The sequence below is a fragment of the Vipera berus genome (genome assembly GCF_964194415.1).
Source record: "Vipera berus genome assembly, chromosome: 7".
In the NCBI taxonomy this organism is placed as follows: domain Eukaryota; kingdom Metazoa; phylum Chordata; class Lepidosauria; order Squamata; family Viperidae; genus Vipera; species Vipera berus.
The window spans coordinates 4,964,434-4,982,357 of NC_138209.1; the positions used below are offsets into that span (position 1 = coordinate 4,964,434).

At 40.5% G+C, this 17,924-nt stretch overlaps 1 protein-coding gene across 1 annotated transcript in view; it reads left to right on the top strand.

The window, feature by feature from the left end:
* LOC308671223 (catenin alpha-2) overlaps positions 1-17,924 on the top strand; it is a gene marked incomplete at both ends in the record, with an annotated part of 512,303 nt that overhangs the window by 107,275 nt on the left and 387,104 nt on the right. Inside the window, one exon of the mRNA XM_081333323.1 lies at positions 3,731-3,934. Within this exon, the coding sequence (XP_081189449.1) occupies positions 3,731-3,934 (204 nt within the window). The remainder of the gene's footprint in view (positions 1-3,730; positions 3,935-17,924) is intronic.

Sequence of the window (17,924 nt, forward strand, 5' to 3'; positions counted from 1 at the left end):
TGCCATGAAATCCCAGTTTCCACCATTGAAGATGACTTAGACACAATTACACTGATTTTGCATTGGAACAGGCCACAAAATATCCCGCCAGGTAATTCAGCTTAACAGCTGTCTTGGCGTATGTCCAAAACTTGAATATTTTCATTACATTTCAATGAAATTTAACTGTTGAATCATAATGGACCAAGAATTACGTTAAACTGCAATATAAATGTGAATGAAACATAGTTTAAAGGCAGACTGCGCTCACCCTGTAAAATTATGACGGGTGGGTGTCTCTTTTTTTTTCTTTTCCTTCTGATAAAAGTTCTAGATCTTGAGAACTTAGAAAGATTATTTCTTGTGCTATAGCGACATCTAGTGGGTGGTGCGTCAGTTTCTTCCCTCCTGGCCAAGGTTTCTTTGCTTTCATGTGCTGGTTATTTTATTTTATTATTTTATTTTATTTTATTATATCTATTTTATTTTATTTCTGTTTCATTTCATTTCTATTTTATTTTATTATTTCTATTTTATTTTATTTCTATTTCATTTCATTTCTATTTTATTTTATTATTTCTATTTTATTTTACTTCATTTCCATTTTATTATATCATTTTATTTTATTATTTTATTATTTCTATTTTATTATATCTTTATTTTATTTTATTTTATTTTATTTCTATTTCATTTCATTTCTATTTCATTTCTATTTTATTTTATTTTTTTATTTTATTTTTAATTTTATTATTTTATTTTATGTTATTTTATTATTATTTTTTATTTATTAATGTAATTTTATTTTATTTTATTATATCTATTTTATTTCTATTTCATTTCATTTCTATTTTATTATTTCTTTTTATTTTACTTTATTTCTATTTTATTATATCATTTTTATTTTATTTTTTTATTTTATTTCTATTTCATTTCTATTTTATTTTATTTTTTTATTTTATTTTTTATTTTATAATTTTATTTTATGTTATTTTATGATTTTATTTTATTTTTTAATTTAATTTAATTTAATTTAATTTTATGATTTTATTTTATTTTATTTATTTTATTTTTATTTTATTTTATTATTATTATTATTTTATTTTTATTTTATTTTATTTTATTTTTATTTTATTTTATTTTATTTATTTTAGTTTATTTTATTATTTTATTTTATTTTATTTTTATTTTATTTTTATTTTATTTTATTATTTTAGTTTGTTTTATTATTTTATTTTACTTTATTATTTTAGTTTATTTTATTATTTTAGTTTATTTTATTTTGCTAGCCACCCATCTTACCACAGGATAAGTCTGGGCGGACTTTACTCCGTTTATTTGCTGCCCATCTTGCCTTCGTGTCATGTAGTGCTCTGAAACGGCACATAGGCTCTGCTGTTTGAAGGGGGTTTGGACTAGAAGACCTCCAAGGTCCCTTACAACTCTTGTCCTTCTGCCCTGCATGCCCTGAACGATGCGATTTCTATCTTGTCTTTCTCCGAGAATTCAGTTAGCCTATAAAGCTTTAGCTTCTCTGGGACCCGCTGTGAGTTGCGTAGAAACCTAGGACTGTCTTGTAACACGGCATTGAGATAAACAATTCTAGAAAGGGTGCACATAAGTAAGTCACTGTGGATTCTACATCCCCGCCCGCCCTTCAAATCAAATTGCAGGTGGCCGCGGGAGGCGTTGACGCAACGATGAAACATTCTCAAAGCACGCCACACAAGTAAATGGCTCCCTTCCCTTCAAGAACAAATATTGCTTTCTATTGCTGTATAACGGCCTATACTTCCCACTGCTGCTTCGGCGGTGGATGGGTAGCTCTGTTGCTTTACACAACGCGAGCGAAAGATGAATGTGATTAAGGGGGCAACAACATACGGTCTAATCTGTTTTTAAAGTGGCGTTCAGTTCTGGTAATCTGGTTTTGAGATTGTTCCTGCTCCAAAGATCTAATCCTTTCTAAATGCTGGCTGGGTTCCTGGGTAACTGACCTTTTTCTTTTTCTTTTTCTTTCTTTCTTTCTTTAAAAAAAACAACTTTGCTGCAGATTTGTTTTGTTGGAAAGTTTTAGATTCATATCCCCAAAAGCAAGGAATTAGGGATTACCGTTCCCTACAGAAGTGAGTTATAGGATTATGCTGGAAATTAACCAGGTTTCTAGATGGCTTCGGAATGCAATATATAAACAAGTGACAAATAAGCGGCTATGGAGACGCTCAATCATCCAGATCACGTTTGTCCCAAAGGTGCTTTTTTCAAAAGGCAGCTGGACTTCCTTGAGTTTGTTTGTTTTTTCCTTCGAAGACATTTCGCTTCTCATCTAAGGAGCTTCTTCAGCTCCGAAAGAGAGAATTGAAGAAGCTTCGTGAATGTGCAGTGAAATTTTTTCTAAAGAAACAACCCAAAAACCCCAAGAAAGTCCAGTTGCCTTTTGAAAAAACAAACAAACAATTATGTGGCTTAAGTAAATAAATAATTAGGTTTTCAAAGCTCATTGCTATATTTTTTACTGCTCTCTTTAATCCTTTAACTATTTTTTAAATTTGTTTTATAATCGGTAAGCTGCCCCAGAGTCACCTTGTAGGGTAGATGGGTGGCGAAATTAATTAATTGTTTAATGTACATTTCTTCCTTGCCACCTTTGTTAGTCTGTAAGCCAATCTGAGTGTTAACATTCATTTATTTTAATGCCTTAATGTTTTATCTTGTTGTTTTAATTGGCTGTAATAAAAGCAGCAAATAAATTTCATGATAGATAGATAGATAGATAGATAGATAGATAGATAGATAGATAGATAGATAGAAAGATAGATAGATAAATAGATAAATCAATGATAGATAGATAATAGATGATAGATACTTAGATGATATAAATAGATAGGTAGATGATAGATAGATAGATGATAGATGGTAGATAGATAATAGATGATAGAGAGATGATAGATAATAGATGATTAATATACATAGATGATACATAGATGATAGATAGATAATAGATAAATGATTGATAGATATATAGATGATAGATAGATGATAGATAATAGATAGATAATATAAATAGATAGGTAGATGATAGATAGATAGATGATAGATGGTAGATAGATAATAGATGATAGAGAGATGATAGATAATAGATGATTAATAGATACATAGATGATACATAGATGATAGATAATAGATAAATGATTGATAGATACATAGATGATAGATAGATGATAGATAATAGATAGATGATATAAATAGATAGGTAGATGATAGATGATAGATGGTAGATAATAGATGATAGAGATGATAGATAGATAATAGATGATTGATAGATACATAGATGATAGATAGATGATAGATAGATCAATGATAGATAATAGATAGATGATATAAATAGATAGGTAGATGATAGATAGATGATAGATAATAGATGATTGATAAATACATAGATGATAGATAATAGATATAAATAGGTAGATGATAGATAGATAGATTGATTGATAGATAATAGATGATAGAGATGATAGATAGATAGATAGATAGATACATAGATAGATAGATAGATAGATAGATAGATAGATAGATAGATAGTTAGCTGCCTAGCATCACCTCTGGGCAAGATGGGCAGCATCTGAGTTTAAATAATAATAATTTCAATAATTTCAATAACAATAAATAATAATAATTTTTCTTTCAAACTTGCAGTGCCACTCAGTCGTAGCTTTCACGAACGACCCCCGTGCTTGCTTTGTTTTTTTTGCAGAACAAGATCATTTTAGATCCCATGACGTTCAGCGAAGCCCGGTTTCGGCCCTCCCTCGAAGAGCGATTGGAGAGCATCATCAGTGGGGCTGCCCTGATGGCTGATTCGTCCTGTACCCGTGACGACCGTCGGGAGAGAATTGTGGCCGAGTGTAACGCGGTGAGACAGGCCCTGCAGGATTTGCTGACCGAATACATGAACAATGTAAGTGGCCTCCGCTTCCTCTTCTCTCTTCTCCCTCTCTCGAATGGCGACACGAATCTCGCGGGCTCGGTTGACGGCATCTAACCTAGGCGAGACCTCGGCGGCCTCCCAAAGTGGTCCACTAAAATAACGTAGGGAATGCAACATCTGGAACCCTTTGAAGCGTGAAACCACGGACGTTTCGTTGTGGAGTTTGATGCTCAGTGAAATGGGAACTTGTGACTTCCTTGGTAGAATGGGGTACATCTTTTAATACAGGGGTCCCCAACCCCAGGTCCGTGGATCGGTACCAGGCCTCAGCACACCCGCAACCGGTCCGCAGAAACAAGCAAAGCCCCATCCGCGGGATGTGGGCAGCACACAAAATCATGCCCCCTCCGGTCCACGGAAAAACCTCTCTCCACGGAACCGGTCCCCGGTGCCCAAAAGGTTGGGGGCCTCTGTTTTAATACATACATCTTCGGTAGCGGCATGTTGCTTTTGCCATTTTTGTTTTAATTTAATTATCCCTCCAGAAGATCAATAACTTACGAAATAATAGGAAATACTTGTAGCTCAGGTGTTAGATTTTGGCTGTGGTTTGTTCTCCGAGCTTGTTTTCTTTTTCTTTTCGTTCTCCGAAAATCCCTGATCTCAAACCCCTTCTCCACCGGGAAGGAACAAAAGTTATGGGGCATGCCAACACCCGCCACACATGTCAGTTTGTTGAGGCCAGGGATCCCACCAAAGGAGCAATAAACAGGCATATCGATCTCAGCGGGGTCTTCAAACTTGACCCTTTTCTGAGTTGTGGACTTCAACTCCCAGAATTCCTCAGGGCTGGCTGAGGAGTTCTGGGAGTTGAAGTCCACAAGTCTTCAAAGCTGCCAAGTGTGAAGAGCCCTGGCGTAATGTGAGTTATTAAGGAAGCGTGTCTTGTGTGGGCTCCCTACAGCTGTTGCGTTGCTATCTTTATGGCTGTGGTTACAATGAAATCCTTAAAATATATTAACACAGTTAAAATTTCCAAGCAGAGAAAACAGAAGTTTAGTAGCGTAACAGACATTGCTATATAAAGGCTTCCCTTACGGTATTGAAGATATTTCTAAATCTGAACCGTGAAAGAATCGCTTAGCCAAACACAACTGCATCGGTGTTTGCCGTCTTGAAGTGCACAACACGAAGGCCTTCAGAATATTTGGTATAATTTCCTAGCTCGTTGTCAACAACTGAATTCAACAGTCTTGGTATGACATACTGGAAATTAACAGCGGATTATTCGTTTTCACTTTAGAAGATAACATTAATCCTTTTGGATATTTCAAAGGTGTTTGTGGTGAATTTTTGAAAAGGGCCCATAACTGTATTCTTGAGGAGTTGGGAGGGAGGGAGAGAAAGGAAGGGATTCTTCTTAAATTTGGAGAAGATTTGACAAGTTTAAGTAAACGATAACGAATCGCAAACTGATCTCTTTTTTTTTTGAAGATTTCCCACACCCTAAACATGATTTAAAGTTTTTATTTTTTTTTAAAAAAGATGTGATACAGCTGATCTTTCCTATGAAAATCAATAAAGCACTTCCTAACACAAGAACTCAAGAGAGGTTGAGATTTCCCATTGCTTTTATTTTATCAACTTTCGATTGAATGGCGTTGAATAGCTTTGATGGTTCAGTCAAACGGATCCGACTTCTTTCTTTCCCAAGTGGGAGATTAAAAGAGTCGGAAATGGCTTGCAATGTTTTCTGACTTGAAGGTCAAGATGGTCTGAATGCAGATGTCAGGAAAAGGTGGGTGTGGGTTGGTTTTAAAATAAAAGTTGTAAAGCAGGGAATTGAACTGTCTGTCTTTCTTCTAGAATGAGAGTAAACTTTAAAATGGATTTTCAGTAGACTGTTGGTAGGGTTTCTTTCTTTCTTTCTTTCTTTCTTTCTTTCTTTCTTTCTTTCTTTCTTTCTTTCTTTCTTTTTTCCTTCCTCCCTCCCTCCCTCCCTCCCTCCTTCCTCCTTCCTTCCTTCCTTCCTTCTTTCTTTCTTTCTTTCTTTCTTTCTTTCTTTCTTTCTTTCTTTCTTTCTTTCTTTCTTTCTTTTTCTTTCTTCCTCCCTCTCTCCCTCCCTCCCTCCCTCACCCTTCTCTTTCTTTCTTTCTTTCTTTCTTTCTTTCTTTCTTTCTTTCTTTCTTTCTTTCTTTCTTTCTTTCTCTTTCTTTCTTTCTTTCTTTCTTTCTTTCTTTCTTTCTTTCTTTCTTTCTTTCTTTCTTTCTCCCTCTATCCCTCCCTCCCTCAACCTTTTCTTTCTTTCTTTCTTTCTTTCTTTCTTTCTTTCTTTCTTTCTTTCTTTCTTTCTTTCTTTCTTTCTTTCTTTCTTTCTTTCTTTCTTTCTTTCATCTTCCTTCCTTCCTTCCTTCCTTCCTTCCTTCCTTCCTTCCTCCCCTCCCTCCCTCCCTCCCTCTCTCCTTCCTTCCTTCCTTCCCCTTCCTTCCTTTCCTTCCTTCCTTTCTTCCTTCCTTCTTCTTTCCTTCTTTCTTTCTCTTTCTTCTTTCTCTTTTTTCTTTCTTTCTTTCTTTCTTTCTTTCTTCTTTCTTTCTTCTGTTTTTTTTTCAGTTTACATTTTACGTGTTATCTGAGATACTCCAAACTAATATGATTGATTGACATGTTGAAATTTTCCTATCAGTCAACTGGAGGGGGCCCCTAAATGGCTAGAGGACCCCCCCTTTTCCTATTTTTTCTATGTTCTGGGGTCTGCAGTGGCAAAGAAAACTGCGGGGTCCCCTTCAAAATGTCTTTCACAGATCAGAGGCGTTGGAAATGAGGGCTGTAATTATGCTTTTAAGTAGCCTAATTGCAAGCCATATTTAACGTCGTGAAAAATCTTGTGGATTTATAAACTCCTTTTTCCTCCCCAGCCTGGAATTAAAAAGACCCAAAAGCAACATGCCTGGTGGGGGGGGGGAAACAACAACAACGACAACATAGTCTCAATAGAAACATTTATTTTAATTTCAGTTTGTATGTTTTAACCGCGCCACATAATAGGAAAGATCTCAACCACGAAAAGCTGGATTAAGACACGGTAGTCTTTGTCGTCTGATTTTTTGGGGACATTCCACCTCTTTATAAATTAAAGGCACTTTAAGGAATTGCATGGCTTTGCTCCATGAAGTAAGAAAAATAAATAAAGGTTGCTAGTCCTCTGTAAGAATATGTCAAGCAGTCAAGTGAAAGAGAAAACAGGGGGCGGATGTAGAAAGCGGAACAAATCACAGGGAGTTTATTGATCCCCGTTCGTTTAGCGACCATTCAAAGTTACAACAGCACTGAAAAGGTCCCACTTGCGACCTTTCTAGCATCCCCACGGTCGCGTGATCCAAACTCAGACGCTTGGCAGCTGACTCATACTTACGACCGCCACAGCATTCCCCCAGGTTCACGCGATCAAAATCCAGACGCCTGGCAACTGACTCGTATTTATGACGGTTGCGACAACCCGGGGTCACGCGATCACTTTTTGTGACTTTCTGAGAAGCAAAGCCGGTGGGGGGAAGACGGATTCTCTTAACAAACGGGTTGCTAACTTAACCACTGCAGCGATTCCCGTGGAAAAAAAAGAGTCATAAAAACGGGACAAGACTTGCTTAACAAGGGGGAGGGGAGGGGAAGGGAGAGGAAGGGGGAGAAGATGGGAGGGGAGGATGGAGTGGAGAGGCTAAACTGCACCAGACTTTCCTCCTTACTTGCTATCTGCCTGGATTTTGTTTCTTTCCACCCTTAAAGTTAAAGGTAAAGGTTCCCCCGCACGTGCGTGCTAGTCGTTTCTGACTCTAGGGGCCGGTGCTCATCTCCGTTTCAAAGCCGAAGAGCCAGCGCTTGTCCGAGGACGTCTCCGTGGTCATGTGGCCGGCATGACTAGACGCCAAAGGCGCACGGAACGCTGTTACCTTCCCACCGTAGTGGTCCCTATTTTTCTACTTGCATTTTTTACGTGCTTTCGAACTGCTAGGTTGGCAGAAGCTGGGACAAGTAACAGGCGCTCACTCTGCTACGCGGCACTCGGGATTCGACCTGCCAAACTGCCGATCTTCTGATCGACAAGCTCAGCGTCCTAACCCACTGAGCCACCGCATCCCTTCCACCCTTACGAATTGATAAAAATAACGAACTTATTTTTTTTGCCAGAGGCAGCGCGTCTGAAATAGTTTGAAAGGACTTCCAGGAAACCTTCTTACCGTTGAGCAGGATTTTGCGTACCTCCGACTGGATAATAATCAACCGAGCTCTTAAATAATTTACTCGGGACGATTAACGTTCCCGTTGAAAAGGGGGGGGGGCTTTGCATTATTTAAACAAGTAGCAGGTTAGGTTTTGCTTGTTTCATGAGTCTTCCTTTTCCAAGCTGCCCTCAACTTTCACAAGGCAAGGTGGAGTATAAATATTTTAAGTAATGCGCAGGTCGAGATTGATTTCTGTGTGGGGAGGGGGAGGTAACTCCCGACCTACGAAGGAAAAAGAACAAAAAAAAAAAAGAAGTAGTTTTCGAAATAATCTCTCTGTATCCTGGAGGCAGAGTATTAATATTAAGATTGTGGGCCTTTGCAAAGACCCCAGAGAGCCCTTGTTCAAAGTACCTAATTATTAAAACGGCAAGAAAGCGGGTTTTGAGCGTGTCATATATTTCAGTGAAACCTCTGGAGCGAATCTAGTGCGCTGCTTTTATTGCAAATGCAATCTTTCCCACTATGGGAAATGATGCAAGTCCAGTTTCTGATGCAATCACTGGATGCCACCACACTCTTTATAAATCTCTGATGGAAAATTCAGCCTCATGTTTCCCCCCCCCCCTTCTCCCTTTTTTTTTTACCCCATTGGAGGGCCACGAGTGACATTTGGAGTATCTCATGCGGTTGTTTCTGTCCTATACAACTTGAAATTTAAATAACGGTCTTTTAGAGTCAGGTTGCCTGACCTGAGCATGCAAGATGAAAACAGCTGGGTTTCCACCGTCTATAAAATCCTTCGTTTCGACTCTCGGAATATTGTGACGTGTCTTTGCTGTGTGACTCATGCACTACCTCCAGGGCAGTGGCTGCGAACTAATAACTTGGAATCTGAGAAAAGTGGGGGAGGGGAAAAAGAAAGAAAGAGAAAGAAAGAAAGAGAGAGAGAGAGAGAGAGAGAGAGAGAGAGAGAGAGAGAGAGAGAGAGAGAGAGAGAGAGAAAGAAAGAAAGAAAGAAAGAAAGAAAGAAAGAAAGAAAGAAAGAAAGAAAGAAAGAAAGAAAGAGGCAGATATTTTGCAACTTTAATGAAAAATAATTCCAAGGAAAGTCCTTATCAGAGACCAGGACTTTATTCATGAAGACCGATAATGAAATTAAATTTTAGAAAAGAATGGGGACAGCCAAGAGTATTAGCTGTACCTGCTCTGACTCGGCAGCTTGAATTTAAATTATATTTGCACACACATGAATAGAAGATCTATTGATTGGCTGGTGTAATGGCAACATAGCATATTAGTAGACCCACATTTTAGACCCATATTATTGCCATCATGGCAATAGAACAGAACAGAATAGGAATTTAGAATGGAATGGAATGGAATGGAATAGAATAGAATAGAATAGAATAGAATAGAATAGAATAGAATAGAATAGAATAGAATAGAATAGAATAGAATAGAATAGAATAGAATAGAATAGAATAGAATAGAATAGGAAAGAATTAGTTCCTCAGGGGTCGGTCCTCTCGCCTCTCCTGTTCAACATCTATATGAAGCCGCTGGGCGAGATCATTCGTGGTTTCGGGGTGGGGTATCACCAGTACGCTGATGATACCCAACTTTTTCTTTCCACCCCGAACCAACCCAGCGATGCCCTCTCCGTGATGTCCTGGTGCCTGGAGGCGGTTCAGGTCTGGATGGGGAGAAACAGGCTTCGTCTCAATCCCGCCAAGACTGAGTGGCTGTGCATATCGGCATCTCGGGTTAACCAACTTATTCCATCTCTAACGATGGGGGGTGAGGTGTTACCCCCCGTTGATAGGGCTCGCAACCTGGGCGTCCTCCTGGACTCACGGCTCAATTTTAAAGACCACATAGGAGCCGTGACCAGGGGGGCTTTTGCACAGGTTCGCCTGGTGCGCCAGTTGCGTCCCTATCTGGACCGAGACGCCCTACGCACAGTTACTCATGCGCTTGTGACCTCCCGTTTGGACTACTGTAACGCTGTCTACATGGGGCTGCCCTTGAAGACCACGCGGAGGCTTCAACTGGTGCAGAATGCGGCCGCGCGAGTTGTAATGGGGGTCTCCCGATACTCCCATGTAACACCTCTACTCCGCGAGCTGCATTGGCTTCCGGTTGCCCTCCGGGTGAAATTCAAGGTGCTGGTTATTACCTATAAAGCCCTACATGGCCTGGGTCCGGGCTATTTGAGGGAACACCTGCTGCCGGCATCAAACGCCCTTCGCCCAGTGCGCTCCCACAGGGAGGGTCTGCTCAGGGTGCCGCCGGTGAGAGATTGCCGGCGGGTGACACCCAGGGATAGGGCCTTCTCAGTGGGGGCGCCTGCCCTCTGGAACCAGCTGCCGGTGGAGCTGAGGACTGCCCCCGACCTCTGATCATTCCGCCGGGGCCTGAAGACCTGGCTCTTTGAGCTCTCGGGCCCAGGCTGAGGAGAAATTTTTAATTGGGGTTTTAAGTATACAGGGTCAATGTAATATTTTTTAATTTGGTTTTTTTTAACTTTTGTATGGTGGATTTTTTAATTTCCTGTAAACCGCCCTGAGTCCTCAGGGAAAGGGCGGTATATAAATGTAACTAAATAAATAAAAATAAATTAGAATTAGAAAAGAATATAATAGAATAAATAGAATAGAATAGAACAGAATAGGAAAGAATTAGAAAGAATAGAATAGAATAGAATAGAATAGAATAGAATAGAATAGAATAGAATAGAATAGAATAGAATAGAATAGAATAGAATAGAATAGGAAAGAATTAGAATAGAATATAATAGAATAAATAGAATAGAATAGAACAGAATAGGAAAGAATTAGAAAATAGAATAGAATAGAATAGAATAGAATAGAATAGAATAGAATAGAATAGAATAGAATAGGAAAGAATTAGAATTAGAAAAGAATATAATAGAATAAATAGAATAGAATAGAACAGAATAGGAAAGAATTAGAAAGAATAGAATAGAATAGAATAGAATAGAATAGAATAGAATAGAATAGAATAGAATAGAATAGAATAGAATAGAATAGAATAGGAAAGAATTAGAATAGAATATAATAGAATAAATAGAATAGAATAGAACAGAATAGGAAAGAATTAGAAAATAGAATAGAATAGAATAGAATTAGAATAGAATGGAATGGAATGGAATGGAATAGAATAGAATAGAATAGAATAGAATAGAATAGAATAGAATAGAATAGAATAGAATAGAATAGAATAGAATAGAATAGAATAAGAATTAGAATTAGAATTAGAATTAGAATTAGAATTAGAATTAGAATTAGAATTAGAATTAGAATAGAGCAGGGGTCCCCAACCCCTGGGTCATGGACCAGTACCGGGCCACGGCCTGCCAGCAACCGGTCTGCACAAACAAGCAAAGCCCCATCCATGGGAAGCAGGCAGCACACACAATTACGCATTCTCCGGTCTGTGGCAAAACCTTTCTCCACGGAACCGGTTCCTGGTGCCCAAAAGGTTGGGGACCTCTGGAATAGAGAATAGGAAAGAATAAGAACAGAATAGCAATAGCAATACCTCTTAGACTTATATACCACTTCACGGTGCTTTTACGGCCCTCTCTAAGCGGTTTACAGAGTCAGCCTATTGCCCCCAACTACTTGGGTCCTCATTTTACCGACCTCAGATGGACGGAAGGCTGAGTCAACCTTGAGCCGATGAGAATCGAACTGCTGGCAATGGGCAGAGTCAGCCTGCAATGCTGCACTTTAGCTATTGCACTTTAGCAATGGAATAGAAGACTAGAGTAGACTAGACTAGATGCCCTGGTTTAGGGCTTTCATGGGAAATGATGTCTTCCCCTCCCCAGTGTAAAATTAGTAACTAAAGTTCCTTTGGTCTTTAACTCTAAATTTAATTTAATGGAGATGTAAAATTTCTTTTCCCTGCATTAGGCAGAAGAGGGCATAGTTGCATACTACAATACAATTCTGCATCCTTGAAATATCCGTATTCTGCTCTACTGCAACTGTAATAAAATGAGATTTAGTAATCACAAAGAAAGTGCAAACCTTAGCTTTATGAAGTAGCGCAGGATTTTTAAGAAGACATTTTACTAAAGAGTCGTGGAGCATAAAATAAATATGCAGGCTCTTATGTTTCAGTATAAAACCGCTAATATGTTTGCTGAGCTTTTTTTAGGCTAAGCTTCAGGGCGATTTTGGCATTAGGAATTACTGAGAGTTTCTGGTGTAGGAGGCAGGTAAATATGCACAGGACAAATACATTACAAATCAAACTTTATTAAGACAAGTTTGAAAATTATCCTGGCTATAAAAGACACCGAGATTGTTACGAGAACACTAACAACCCACATGCACATCTGACAGAGCAAAAGCCTCCCACAGTCAACTTTTGGGAGAGCGATTCCCCCCCCCCCCCCCGTATTTGCAAACTCTGTTTTTGGTATAAAAGAAACCTGGTTTTTCGTTTCATTTCAAGCTGCTAGTTAGGGATTAAGGTTGGAAAGCCGCCTGCGCTTATAGTATTTCACACTAAGCCTTCACACTCAAATTCTGAAGAAGCGCAAAATTTCACCTGCTGTGATGCGGATGTGCTAAAGTTAGGGATTGGAGTATTAGACCCCCACGGTACCCTTAATATTTTAACGTTCTTTGTACCTGTGTCACTCTCATGATTGAAATGTTCCCCCTTTGTTTAATTTTACAGGTCAAAAGTGAATGAATGAATGAATGAATGAATGAATATGTGTTTGTGTGTCTGTGTCTGTGTGCATGTATGTGCCTAGGGTTATATATACAGGTAGTTCTCACATTAATGACCACAATTAAGAACCGTGGTGGTGCAGTGGTTACAATGCAGTATTGCAGGCTAACGTACTGCCCACAGCCAGCAGTTCGATCCAGATGGGGCTCAAGGTTGACTCGGCCTTTACAGCCCTCTCTAAGTGGTTTACAGAGTCAGCATCTTTCCCCCCCCAAAAAAAACAATCTGGGTCCTCATTTTACCAACCTCAGAAGGACGGAAGTCGGAGTCAACATTGAGTCAGTTTAGACCAGACATGTCAAACTCGCGATGTCACGTGACGTCGTGCGACGTATCGGAACTTTTTCCCATTGCCGGCAATGGGATGGGCGCGGTTTCTCTGACGCTCAAGCCCGCGGGCCGGCAGTTTAACACCCCTGGTTTAGACTGAGCCAATGCTTTGTTGCCCTTTCCCCCATTTACACGACAAGACACGGGGTACACGGATGTCAATTGTGAGCTACATACCAGTAACCCATACAGAAGAATTGTTGTTGCAGACTGCCAATTCTCCAGGGCTTCCATGGGGTTGAACATATAGGCTGTCTACCCCACAAATCTCTATGGTCAGAACTGACTGTGGGTGAATCAGAAGCAATAGTGCTTTATTTCAACATTTCTCAGCATTTTAATTTAAAAATATCTGGCATGAGAATAGGAGTAGTCTGTTGGCATCATCCCATCTTGTTCCTATCTTAGAAACGCAGTGGCTATAATAGTAACTCCGGCTTTACGAATACCCATATGGTGAAGGGGGATTGTTTTTAACAAACATGTCTAGATATTCCGGTGAAGCTGAAATGTATTTTTGGGTATGGTGAAATGTCCAAATCATTTTGCATTGGTTTCTGTCTCAACTTGTATCAAAATGAGGCCTATCTTAAAATCAAAACCAGGAAGAGAAACATCTTAGTGTGCTAACATTTTATTTGAAGATGAAAATCCTAAATTTATTTATTTGTATCCTGCCTGTGTTATTTTTACAAATTACTCAGGACAGTGAACATATCTAACACACCTTCCTCCTCCTGTTTTCCGCACAACAATCCTGTGAGTTGAGCTGGGGGGGGGAGAGAGAGAGAGAGAGAGAGAGAGAGAGAGAGAGAGAGAAACGCAGCTGGCCTTTGCGCCTAAGGCGGGACTAGAACTCTCAGTCACCAGGTGATTGGCCCAAAGACAACCCAGATGGCTTTTGCGCCTAAGGCGGGACTAGAACTCTCAGGCACCAGGTGATTGGCCCAAAGTCAACCCAGCTGGCTTTTGCGCCTAAGGCGGGACTAGTAGTCTCAGTCCCCAGGTGATTGGCCCAAAGTCAACCCAGCTGGCTTTTACACCTAAGGTGGGACTAGAACTCTCAGTCCCCAGGTGATTGGCCCAAAGTCAACCCAGCTGGCTTTTGCACCTAAGGCAGGACTAGTACTCTCAGTCATCAGGTGATTGGCCCAAAGTCAACCCAGTTGGCTTTTGCGCCTAAGGCGAGACTAGAACTCTCAGTCACCAGGTGATTGGCCCAAAGTCAACCCAGCTGGCTTTTGCACCTGAGGCGGGACTAGTAGTCTCAGTCCCCAGGTGATTGGCCCAAAGTCAACCCAGCTGGCTTTTGCGCCTAAGGCGAGACTAGAACTCTCAGTCACCAGGTGATTGGCCCAAAGTCAACCCAGCTGGCTTTTGCACCTGAGGCGGGACTAGTAGTCTCAGTCCCCAGGTGATTGGCCCAAAGTCAACCCAGCTGGCTTTTGCACCTAAGGCGGGACTAGAACTCTCAGTCACCAGGTGATTGGCCCAAAGACAACCCAGCTGGCTTTTGCGCCTAAGGCTGTTGTGATTCAGGGTCAGCCTGTGGGTTCGGCAGTTGGGTCGGACGATTCAGAGGAGGAGGAGGGGGGTCTTGGAGAGCCTGCAGAGGACAGCCCTGAGGCTTCGCAGAGCCCTCAGCCAGGCCTCTCTCATCTGGTCACTACGCAGACCCAGCTGTGTGAGCCTGACAGCGTGGATGAAGATGACCCACAGCTGGCCCTGTTCAATGACGCCCGACGCAGGAGGCAGTCAATCAGGAGTAAACAGAGGAAGGCAATGGGGCACCTCGGAAGGAGGCAGAGAGAAGCCACGCCTTGAACTGTTTAAAAGGGGAATGTGTGGGAGGGCTGGTTTGCTGAAGGCAACCGTTTGAATAGCTCCTGTTTCATGGTTCGTGTTTTGGTTTTGCTCTGTTTGCTTTGTTTTGTGTCAATAAATTTGGCAGGCTTAGTTCCAGCCTCTTGCCTTTTTGTAAAGGGGTTGTCCCTGCCTTTTCTGCAGGGCCGGTAGTAGGCTGGTACAGAAGAAAGGCGGGACTAGAACTCTCAGGCACCAGGTGATTGGCCCAAAGTCAACCCAGCTGGCTTTTGCACCTAAGGCGGGACTAGTAGTCTCAGTCCCCAGGTGATTGGCCCAAAGTCAACCCAGCTGGCTTTTGCGCCTAAGGCGGGACTAGAACTCTCAGGCACCAGGTGATTGGCCCAAAGTCAACCCAGCTGGCTTTTGCACCTAAGGCAGGACTAGTAGTCTCAGTCCCCAGGTGATTGGCCCAAAGTCAACCCAGCTGGCTTTTGCACCTAAGGCGGGACTAGAACTCTCAGGCACCAGGTGATTGGCCCAAAGTCACCAAGCAGCCATTCATGACTAAGGCAGGACTAGAACTCACCGTCTTCTGCTGTCTCGCCCGGTACCTTAACCACTAGATCAAATTTGTCAAAATCCCAGAGGGAACAACCAGATTTGTAACTACATCTCTAAAAAAATTAAGGTCTTGGCAACAGTACATTTGGATTTTATGTAATTTTATCAAGTGGTTTGCTTGTTTTATCTAATGCCAGACTTTTTATGAGGTTCCTAAATGGTTATCTACGCCTTTGGGGCATAAACAAAGAAACAAGCAAAAGACAAACAGAAAACCCATTTAAAATAGCGCCTTTCAGCTACAGTCCTAAATGCTTTGGACTGAATTATTTTCCCTTACGAATCTGCTTGTCCTTAAGTTCAACTCTTGAAACCCCAGCAGGGAGGTTTTCCAGTTGCACGAAATTGAAACCCATCTATACGCTTCTGGGCTCAAAGTGATTGACTCTCCATTAGAGATGTAAAGGAGGCACGCATTTCAGCTGTTGACGGTAGTTAATATCTGGTAAGATGCAAAGTGAAAGTTGTACACACACGCAGACACACACAGACACACACACACACCGTCTTATTGCCTGTGTATCAGTCGACTTTGATCAAAGTAATCAACAAGCAACCCACCACAGACAATAAAACTTGCAGGCTCATTAGCCTGGAATGACCCAGCTCTCTCTGTGTGTGTGTGTGTATGTGTGTGTGCGCGCTCATGCTTTAATGCAGAGGGTCATTTCTTAACTAATAAGCCAGCCAGCCAGATGGCTAACCTTACCGTAGTCCTAGCTGCATAAGCGTGATTTAGATATTTAGGCAAACCCTGAGCCCGTGGCAGTGCTAAGGGGTAAATTGCATTAAGCCGAACAAAATGCTCGCTCTTCCGAAGACTCGTTTAGGATTCATATCATTCAGAGAGAGTTCATCCATTCCTTGTGAAGGTCTACAATACCCTAAAGGCAGAAGCCTATAGCACTAATGACACTTGGCGCTTGCTTTTCAAGATGCACGCTCAACTAAGGTGCATTTTACAAGGGAGAGAGCTGCACATAATGCGCTTATCGCTTACTTATCTGTGCATGCTGCACAGTGACCATGCTCAGTCGGAGCAGGCAGCCTCTTCATGCAGACATCTTAAGATTATCGTGGGTGTATTTTGCACGCGGGGTGCAAAACCAGCCATTGCTTGGTTTTTAACGCGTTGTATGGTGCATATCAACGTAAATTTTGGGCTCCATTGCGGTCGTGCGTTGAGGACTTACCTGTATCACGGATCCAGCAAAAAAGTGTGTTTCAAGTTTGTGTAGCTTTGTTAGAGCCGAATTAGTTCCTTCAGTCGTGCCAATTTTGTATCTTAGGAAATACGGACAATAATTCAGAATGATTTCTCGTAAAAGACCATTGGGATGATTTCCCCCATAACCTTTTCAGCGAAAGGACCAATTGCAGTTTTTTACCAAAAGTAATAATATACGCCAGTTTTCTTACAACCTCGCCGGTACAATGCAGAAAGCTCCACTTTTTACACAATATATTTTCTACCAAGTATATGCTATTTACGGATTGTTTTCCTGGTCCATTTTTTGCTAACTTTCTGAAACAGATTTTTTTTTTTAAAAAAAATAGCCTCTGGCTTAAAATTCTTTTAATGACACTCATCAAGTTCGCTTTCCAAGCCATCCAGAACTGTGCCATTTAATGTAAGAATTGTAAAAAAAAATACCCCGTTGAATGCTCGTTTAATCGTTTAAAATGCAGTAGACATAACTCATTTTTCAGATACTGTTAACAGCGTGAATTATTTAGAAAGTTTAGGAAGGAAGGATTAAGTTTAATTTAATTCATTTGAGACTAAATTAGAACCATAACCAGCTTTTTTGACCAAACAGACGTAGCAAGAATGTTACAGGATTCTCCGCTTGAGAAGCGGGTTGGACGAGAAGACCTCCAAGGTCACTTCAAACGGTATTGTTTTGTTGTTGTTGTTCCGAATGGAGTTTTTGTGAATAATGAAATTATTAATTCAGCAAAAACTTTCCATTTCTTCTGTTGGAGAAACACATACACACACACACACACACACACACACACACACACACACACACAGACACACACCCTATAATTAACAAGATAATGGCTCAAGAAAGGGACAAGAGAAGCTAAGGACTCTTCCCAGCTTTCCCAAAGTTTAAATATGGACTGGATATAGCAGATATTAATTTTCCTTATGTCACAATTTGTATCTGTTGAAATGACTTAATTTTTGAATCATAAAATACACTATATTAATGGATTAACCCCAAATTCTCTCATTCCTCTGCTTGCACTGAGTCACCTAA